The sequence below is a fragment of the Microtus ochrogaster genome, chromosome 17, assembly GCF_000317375.1.
Source record: "Microtus ochrogaster isolate Prairie Vole_2 chromosome 17, MicOch1.0, whole genome shotgun sequence".
NCBI lineage: Eukaryota > Metazoa > Chordata > Mammalia > Rodentia > Cricetidae > Microtus > Microtus ochrogaster.
This window is the reverse complement of record NC_022019.1, coordinates 5,472,454-5,482,830: the sequence shown is the minus strand read 5'-3', so window position 1 is coordinate 5,482,830 and position 10,377 is coordinate 5,472,454. Positions and strand designations below refer to the sequence as shown.

The 10,377-nt window shown below is 41.0% G+C and overlaps 1 protein-coding gene across 1 annotated transcript in view; it reads right to left on the bottom strand.

Annotated features, from left to right (window-relative positions):
* Atp8a2 (ATPase phospholipid transporting 8A2) overlaps window positions 1-10,377 on the bottom strand; it is a 568,947-nt gene that overhangs the window by 391,291 nt on the left and 167,279 nt on the right. The window contains exon 23 of the mRNA XM_026783162.1: window positions 7,656-7,794. Within this exon, the coding sequence (XP_026638963.1) occupies window positions 7,656-7,794 (139 nt within the window). The remainder of the gene's footprint in view (window positions 1-7,655; window positions 7,795-10,377) is intronic.

Sequence of the window (10,377 nt, the reverse complement as noted above, 5' to 3'; positions counted from 1 at the left end):
GTCACTATTGGCTAGAGGACTAGGGGCATGCATGAGCCTAGGCTCACTTTGGACCTTGCAAACAGCTTGAAAAGACAAAGCTGGAAAGGTCTTTATAACTAATGGCTAAAATAAGTACTTGCCAATTTTCTGTGAATTTTTTCTTTATTTTGGATATTCTGGAATAACATTAAGACAAACTTTGGTTTACCTAAAATAACAGCAAACAGATTACGGAGATGAATGGAATCTATGCTCCTAGTTAGCATGGCCACCGCACAAGCACGATAACCTTTTTCTTACTAGAGCTGGCAATTCTCAGAAGTCTCAAGGAATATTAGCTAGCATACCAAGGGAGTTGTGCTCCTGCCAAAAGATCAACACAATCACCATCTAAAGAATGGAGCCTAACTTTAAGTAAATAAATAAAGATGTTTAAAACAAGAGTATTTTCAGTTAGAATCCACAATGTCAATCTTGTTCTCAAATCAAACTATCTCTCACTAAGGATGGTTGACAAAGCCTCAAAGAATTGTATTACTTTATATTTACTTAAAGTTAAATTATATGCAATATATACAACATATGTCTACATATTAAAATGAAATTATGCATATTGGACTAATAATAGTCCCCAAGAGCCATAGACTGTCTAACAAAAACTCCAGTACCATGCATGAGAAACTTTTGGACAGGCTAGGCCATGTAACTCCCCAAACAATCCAGGCTATTGTCATTGCCCTCGGTTGCCTCTCAGTGGCTGAAGGCAACTAAGTTCCTGTCGCTGAAGACCATACACTTCCAACACGAGACTCAGAAGGTTCACGCTGGATCTAACCTGAAAGCCTCCTTCCTGCAGTCTAGTTTCATAGGATCAGAAAATACCATGCAAGTTTCCATATGGGCGACACAACCAACATTCCTATCTAGCTGTGAGGCCAATGAACCGTTAACAATGACCAGAACGGCAAACTATCTTTAATGGTATAAGAATGGAGCTCATATCTCAGCAGTAACCAATGGCTGTCTGATTGGACTTAGGGTCTACCTGATAGGACCGAGATCATGCCTGGTACAAGAAACCTAGCTAACAACCTGGGGCTAGTGAGGTCATGATTCTTAGAAAAAAGCTACTACCCATCACAGACACAAAACAGAACTCAAAGCAGACAGAAAGTAAGACCAAGAAAATCTGTTGTAGGTTGATTTTTGGCTTTTTTTGTAAACAATAAATATTTTCACTTGTTCATTTTGGAATGGACACCAGAACCTTCTCTCAGAATTGCCATTTGTTTAAGACAAATATTTGGTAAAGTGCCTCAGATAACAAACATAATGTCTTCCAACAAAAACATTACTTTTGAAACCATATCAAAAAATTTATTAATTACACAAATAAGTAACTCTGAGCTTCTCAAGTAACATTGCTCTTAAAGACAAAGCTAGTATAGAGTGAGCATTCCTTATTCCACAGGCCTGAGACTAGATATGTTTCAGATTTTCTTATTTTTAAGTATGTGTATTCAAAGCAAGCCTTAATTTTGAAATGTTTGCATAAATATTATTGGTTGAGCATTTCTGATTGAAGACTCTAAAATACAAAATGCTTCAAAATCTGAAACTGATCAGTTTTGGGTGTGGAAGCATTTCAGATTTTTTATTTCTTTTGAATTGTTTTTATTGAGTTATATATTTTTTCTCTGTTCCCCTCCCTTCCTCTCCCCTCCCCTTCTACCCTCTCCCATGATCCCCATGCTCCCAATTTACTCAGGAGATCTTGTCTTTTTCTATTTCCCATGTAGATTAGATCCATGTCTGTTTCTCTTAGGGTCCTCACTGTTGTCTAGGTTCTCTGGGATTGACAACTTATGTTGGAGAGGATGTGGGGCAAAGGGAATACTCCTCCATAGCTGGTGGGAGTGCAAATTGGTACTTTTGATATCAGTACGGTGATTTCTCAGAAAATTAGAAAGCAAAACTACCTCAAGATCCAGCAATACCTTTTTGGGTATATAACCAAAGAATGTTCAATCATACTACAAGGACATGTGCTCGACTATGTTCATAACAGCATTATTTGTCATAGCCAGAACCTGGAAACAAGCCAAATGCCCCTCAACCAAGTAATGGATAAGGAAAATGTGGTATATTTACACAATGGAGTACTACACAGTGAAAAAAAATGGCATCTTAAAATTTGTGGGCAAATGGATGGATCTAGAAAACATCATACTGAGTGAGATAACCCAGACCCAGAAAGACAAATATAACATGTACTCCTCATAAATGGCTTTTAGACACAAATCAAAGAAAAACCAGCCTATAATTCACAATCCTAGATTTTTTAAATTTAGGTTTAAGGTTTTCTAAGGTGTGCCAGGTCTCAGGCTCTTGACTTCTGCTCAGATCCTGCTGTTGGAACTCCCTCAGCCAATAGCTTTTAAGATACTGGCCCACTTTGGGCATGGTCTCATGTACTATATATGCAGAACAAAGGAGTGTCTGGGCCCTTTGGCTGCTGGCTTCAGTTCTGGTTCCCAGCACACTGCAGAGGACTGCAGATGGTTACCAATTCTGTGAGTTTACCCCCTAATAAATAAACCTTTATTATACATCATTCTTGGCTAGTGTAGAAATATTTCCTTGTGCAACAAATATATTAGCTAAGTAAAACAGAGATTAAAATTAATTTTCACTCAATTCATGTTAGCCAGATAAAGTAGTCTGTTTCTAGGATATTCTCAGTTGTTTTTTCCCTGTGTTGTCAGTAATTTAATATTTATAATTGCTTTTTAGATAGGGTCTCATGTAGCTCTGGCTGACCTGGAACTTATTATGTAGACCAGTCCAGTCTGAAAATTACAGAGATCCACCTGCCTCTGTTTCCAGAGCTCTGGTTTTAAAGGTGTGCTCCTCTCTGCTTATTATTTATATTTGGAAGAAGTAGAATGATCTCACCGTTTCTCTGCTAGGCTAATATTAGTGCTTCTGTACTGAATGTTTAGAAAGTAGTGTTCATAGGACTGCAATGTTCTGGCCAGAACTTCAAATAAGAACTTCAGAAACACCCTATCGACTACTCAAAGACTATCTGCAATTGTACCAGACACTAATCTTGAAACTTAACCATAATTTTAGTTTTACAGGATTCCATAAAAATAACATTGCCCCATGACAGCTGGAAGTAATTCTAGAAGATGATGTCCTCTCTCCCAATAAGGTTTGTCCTCAGGGTTTGGGACATCTATTAGAAGTTGGTTATGAGTGGTATAGGATTGGGAGTGGAAATTAAGTAGGCTCTGGAATCCCCTTTTTTTTTTTTAAAAAAAAAAAAGGAATTGGATGGGATAATAGGTAGATAGGTAGATTAGTGTGAATAAGTTCACACTAACAATAATAGTGAGTAACAGTGAGAATACTCGTGAGTTATTATTTATAGAAAATTTACATTGGTATAGATTCTTGTATATTGATACAAATTCAAATTATATTTGTTATATTGAATATGATACTATTTCTGTTGACAATATTTGTATACCTATGCAAAGTTATTTTGTCATATTGTATTATGTATGTTTTTACCTCTGCTTAAGATATTTTGTATATTGATGCAATTTTGGGATATATTTATCATACTGCACCATACATTTTTACCTCTGATCAAGATACTTATACACTGTTTACATTTTTAGGTCATTGTCCTCATTTGCTGCATATTTGTTTAAAGATTGTTTAACATCTTAATATGAAGCCTTAGTCTTTAAGTTATATAGGTATTAAAAATTATAAGTCAAAAAGAAAAAGAATTATAAGTCAATAACCATCCATGTTTGTTATACTTAGACTAATCAGGTTCTTTAGATGCACAGATAGTTTTGATTTGCCTGGACCTTCTGGTTCCTATTGGAGTAGCCTGTGAAAGCATCTTGTGTCGTGATGCCTACCAATGCTTTTCATCCACCCACACGCAGGCGTTCATTGGCCAGATTCTCTGGGAAACAACTGAGGACCTCCAACACAGCCCACTTTTGTGGACTAGCACCACGTTGAAGCACAGTGGTGGCTGCCTGCTGTTGCTGTGATCCCAGAATGTACGATCAGGAAGGATAGATAAATTCTTTCCAATCTTTCAAACATGTCTTCATAGAAATCTAGATTTAGACATGTTTGGGAGTGTGAGCTTATTCTATCCACTTTCCCTCCAAAGGCGAACACTCGTTGGCAGAGCTGAAAGCTTTAGGTTGTGAGAAGATAAAAACGTTTCCTGTGTGATGTTAATTTTAACCATGGTGAGAAGTCACCCCAAAGGTGTCGCTCTCAGCCCCTCTCAGCTGGCCATCTTACGAATTCTGAGATCAAAGAGCTAGATCTCAATTTACAAGTGTGGGTTGAATTCTTTACCTGGCTCTTCTCCAAGAACTGATCTCATGTCATCCAAAACCATTAAGCATCAAGAGCAACAAACATGGGTTGGTGCTCACAGAGTTAAACGTCACAGGTCTGTTGAGGGCAGGTGGTCTCGGACAATTTTCTGAGAGAAACCCAACTTCATTTTCCAAATGAAACAAAACAGCTTAATCTGCTTCTCCTCAGGAGCCTTCAGCTTTCTCTTTAAATCCACTCAAGTGTCACTCAGGTACTCATTGCCCCCTCCCACCATGCTGGAGAGGAAGTACTTAGGGGGTTCTCCACCATGTCTTTGTGGACCCTCAGTTGTCAAACAGCATTTTGCTTAAATTGCAAACTACGAAAATGAAGCAGAAACCCAGGGTTTAAAAATTACAGCTTGCTTCAGCAGCTGTTGGTCAAATAAAATACTTCCAGTAAATCTTTCCACAAGAGCGCTAGTAAATCTGTAGCAGTCGGGCTGCCTAGAGCAGCCCTAGAGTCCCTAGGGATCAAGAGGTAGGCCAACAAGCAGGGAAACAGTTACTCAGAATGTCCCCCTTTTGAATGCGAAAATCAGATATAGCCCTTCCTTCTGGAGCTAATCTAAAAACGTACAAGAGGGAAGAAAGCATTTGTGACTCCCAGAACCACTCAAGCGCTACCCACCGCTGCAGGTAAGATGGGTCTGTATTTGTGTACAAAACTGTTTTGTGTTAGTTACCTCCCTGTCTTTAATCTTTTTAAAAGGATCCTAACATGTTTATTTGTCCGTATGGCTTTGGAGTTTTAAATGATTCCATCTCTTTTTGTTTTAAAAACACCTGGTAGTTTTAACCAGAGAAATAACGACATTCCCTTAATGTAACTTAAACAGCTTGGGTGATACCACAGGATCTCTTAGGGATGAAAGAATACCATGGAGCAGACAGGACATATCCATGCTGAACTCTGCTTCCTGTCTGCTAGTCCAGCGCCTGTCTGCTGGTGGAGTTCAGCACCTGTGCGCATGGACGTTCAGATACTCTGTGGTAGAATCCAGGCTCCTCCTCACGTTAGGAGCATGATCAACCCTTTCCTTCAAAGTCAACCTACTTGCTTGACGTCTGCCATTTTCCATGCTATGATGCATTTCACTCAGGATATGGGGAGATGAGGAAGGTTTATGCATGACCCTAATAGGTTAAGCACATTTTTCTTATCAGCATCAGAGGCAGAAGGCATCCACCCCAGGGCAGCAGTCAACTTGTTCTGCCCTCTGGGATGGGGCTCATAGGTTTCAGCAAGGAAAACCCTGCTTAAGACCAAACTTACAGAGGGAAATAATGCATGAAGGACCAGAATAAATACATGCAGGGAAAAAAAAGTACTGAAAAAGCAAATACGTTCCCTCCATTTGAGACTGTTACTGGCACATTAAAGGGCTATACGCTTGAAGGTTTACTTTCTAGTAACAGCAATGGGTCGGTAGAGAAATGTCACCACACTACTGTCCAATATCATACACTTGAGTGACAGCGGCATTGATGTACAGTGTCCACTGTGGGTGTCTCAGAGACCCAACAAGCACTTCCTGTTCTCTCGTGAGTCTAGTGTCAAATGTTTGAGAGCCTAAAGTGCATATATTTAGTAATTATCTCAGATTCTTAAACATGATTAAAAATTTTGAAAATGATCTGCCTAGTTTTTAAATAAAATTCACCCCTGTGGGAAGGTGTTGTCTGTAGCTGAGGTTGTCTGGGGACAGCTGATTCCAAAGAGAAGGGCATGAAGAAAGGGCAGCCATTGGCATAAGGCACAGAAGCCTGAGGGGCCTAGCCTGAGGAGGGCCAGCCTGCTGACGTCAGAGTTTCTAGCATGTTTTCTTTTAAGATGAGTACGTCCATGAATAAATAAGAGACATAGTGCTTGGATTTTTTTCCTTTTTGGCGTGCTAGGGATTTGTGCGCACTAAGCAAGCATTCTCTACCCCCGGTTGCGTTTCCAGCTCATGAGGTTTACAAACCTATGAATTCGCTTTACTACAAAAATGCCAGGTCTCATGGAGCCAGAATGCCAAAGAGCCAGGTGGTTTAACGTTAACTGAAATGAGCAGAGCTAGATTTATTTTAAGTAGTAGCAGCTTCGACTCCTTCCTGCGCCTAAAAGTGATTTGGTTTTATCTAATTTTCTTAACAACTCATTAAATAAGCAACCAATAGTGGTTTTTGATATTTTCATGCACATACCTTATTGTTCTTTGCTCATTTCGCCCCTCATCACCTTTCTCCCCCCCCAGGGGTCCTCCTTCCACTCCCCAAATGGAGTCCTTTTCAGCTTTCATGGCACTGCGTGTATACACACTTAGGTTTACATCTAGGTTCTCACACCGTTCATGTGCAGTACGGAACTCTCTTTTTCTCATCCCTGCTTCCCCCTTCAGACTCCCTCCTCACCCTTGCATTCCCCTTTTAACCTGCCTATCATATGTGTGTGTTCATCTAGACTTACACCTATGAGATGTCACCCGTTAGAGAAACATGTGGCATTTGTCTTCCTGAGGCTGGCTTATTTGGCTTAATATGTTAAGACTCTCCTGTTCCATCCATTTTCCTGAAAATGACATCACTTCCTTCTTAACAGGCTATGGTTACTGAGCATACAACACCTGCGTTTTACCCATTCGTCTGCTGGGGGGCACCTAGAGGCTGGTCCACATCTGGGCTACCACCAATAGCACATCCATAAACATGGACATGCTTGTCTCCTCTAGAAATATACTCAGAAATGGTGTAGCTGGACCACACAGCAGTTCTACAGAATGTGTGTCATTATCAATGTCAGTGACTTGAAGTCCTTTTCCTTCAAGTGGAACGGGTGGGGAAGACAAAGGTGAAAAGCCCCCAGAGAGGCCCGCTTGGAGTAAAGTCACTCACACTGGCCATAACAATGGAAAGTAGCAAGGAACCTGTAAGCCTAGTGAGATCATCTGTCAAAGAAAACTCGGGAAAGAAAGCCATCGAAAATAATCTACATGACCAATTCTTAAATTCTCTTTCCTACCTAAGAGTGGTTAATTCATTTCAAGAGGCCATAGTGACTTGTTTGCATGTGTGTACATGTTCACATGTGTGTGCGCACGTGAGTGTGTGTATACATTTGTAACAAGCAGAACAGACTCATATGAGCATTTCATTGGAGTCTTGGTGGATCTTTGAAACAAAAGAGAGATTTGTAAACTGCCAACACAGTAGAAGGACACACATTTTTACAACAGAAACAAGCACCCAGAATTTTATAGAATTGATTACCGATATTGATTGCAGTTTCTTGCTTGTCTCCTGTTAAGACCCATATTTTAATTTCTGCCTTCAACAGAGTAGCTATAGTTTCGGGAACCCCGGCTTGAAGACGGTCTTCGATGGCTGTGGCTCCAAGTAACAGTAAATTCTAGATGAGAAAATAGCATCAGTTAGAGGACAGTTCATCTTTAGGAGCAGAGATGCTGACATCCCTGATAGGATCGTTGCCCATGAATGACATTCAACAGTGAAGCAGTCACAAACCGTTGATTGTGTTGAGCTATTCAAAACACTCCCGTCAATCATTCAGTGGTACTTGGGTGTCCTGTTTAGTTTTTACCAACTCAACACAGGCTAGAATCACCTGGGAAGTAAAGTCTCGGTTAAGAAAATGCCTCCATCAGATTGACGGGTAGGCAGGTCTCTGGTGCACTTTTTGCACTGATTGATGATTGAAGTAGGAGCTCGCTGTAGGCAGTGCCAGTCCTGGGCAGATGGCCCTAAGTTTACAAGAGAGCAGGCTGAGCAAGCCAGAAGGAGCAAGCACGGAAGCAGCACCCCTCCATGGCCTCTGCTTCAGTTCCTCCCTCGAGTTCCCACCCTGACTTCCCTCCATTGTGGGGAAGAAGAGAAATCCTGAATGTGTACTCTCTGACATGGGCACGGTCACATCAAGGACCAATGCTTCAGGACATGGGCATGACAAAGCCTTCCCTGGGTGAGGCTTAGATGGATGACAACACTTCCCTCTGGGCCCAGTGCAAGCGTTGACAGTGTGTGCAGAAATGTCTATCACAGCTTTCTCCTCCCCTGGATGTTTACAGCATGAAGACTGCTCCCCTACAGAAATGTTCCTATGGAGATTAGCTGAAACTGTCTCCTTGTTCAATTGTATGCAATAAGCCTGTCTCCTTATCTGTATGTGATAACCCTGCCTCCCTGACCAGCTATATGCAACAACCCCATCCCCTTGTTCAACTCTTTATAATAAGCACATTGCACTTCTCCAACCACGAGTTCAGACGCCCAATCCCAGCTTTTCTGTGTCCATGTGTCTGTGTGTTTGCCAGTTTTTCGCCCCCTCACTGTCCTAGTCAGGATTTGGGAATCCAAGCTGGCTTGGATACAGCACTTCATGATAGATTCTAGCTGTAAATGGAGATAAACCCTTTTCTCTCCAAGTTGCTTTTGGTCATAGCATTTATCACAGTGCCAGAAAGCAAACTGAGACACTGGGCATCATCTAGAAACAGAGTGTGTGGGGGCTGGCCTTATACAAAACACATGAATGAGGTCACTATCAAGATAAATTTACCTATCAAAGTATGAGTCCCATTGTGACAGTTATCTGGCAGGATAGGAATTAAAAGCCTGTGATTGAAGAATTCAGTAGTAGGGTGCTAGAAGTATAGCACAAGGGTACAGCAAGCAGCCCCAACTTCCATCCCCAGCACTATGCAATGGTTAGTGGAATAAACTCAAGGTCAAGGAAACTCCAAACTGCTGCCCCATCATCCTCTCCGAAGCAGAGAAAAGCAAGTCATGCAGAGGGCAAGTGTCAATGTGTCAGACTCCCTAGGTGCCTACACTATGCCTGACAATCTGGCAGGTACCTGAGAGACTGTGTAGAGGGCCTTCGTACTTATTCATCCCCCTTAGTCTGCAATACAGTACCTCAGTTTAGTTATCCAAGCAAAGAAAAACCCAACTGCTGTGTGATTGCCCACTACATGGGCATAACACCAATTTCGTCACTTTTCTGACCATAAACATAATATTCAATATTTCCAGTGTTGTTCATTGTACCTTTCTCTGTATTTGGGTAATAAAAGGTGGTCCTAAATGGATCCTACATATAGTAAATGAAGAGGAACATCACTTGAAATGCAAGGAAACTGTAACCTAACCTAAGAGTATCCTAATAATCAAAGAAACAAGTCCTAGACAATCAGAGGAACTGGTCCTCTAGCCAACCAGGGACAGAAACACACCCATAAAAGGTAAAAGAAGCACACAGTTCTTTGTATATGTCAGGTCGCCATCTGACAATATGTAATCCACAAGCGAATTGTGGTGGGACATCCTAGGCATCTTTTTCCACCAGTAATGCTGCTGCACTCAGGATCTTGTCTCCTTTAAGTAAACTGATAAACGTAACTGATTTCCATCAATAAAGCAGAGTGGTAGATGCTTAGATTTGGTTCTATTTCCTACCCAATTCCATCAAATAACTTGATATAAGCAGCTGAATATCAAACTCAAGTAGAAACTGGATATGGAAAAGTAAAGTGAAATTATAAAGCTAGAAAAGGAATGAGAAAGGATAGCAGGTGATGGCTTCAAAGGTACAGAAACCAGAAGATGGATAGTCCAGAGGTTGCTGACATGACTCAAAAAGGTTGAAATCTAACTTCCAGATTTTAGGGTATTGAAATAAGAAATATAAAATTACCTAACATACTGGAACACACAGAAAAGAAAACACCAGGACAGAAAGCAAAGCAGGCAGCCAAGGGACAGTAAAGACAAAGAATGGGCATCATTTGAGTGAGTGTGGAAATTCTCCACGGATACAGGGTCTACCCAGCATGCACAGTGCTCCCCATGCATGGGGCTCAGCAGGTGAGCCAATCTTAGGGCCAAACTCAGGCAAAGCCAGAGCCATCAAAGCTGGTTTGCGTGTGTGTTTTTGTTCGTGTGCTTATATACTGATGCAAATGAGTTTGTGTGT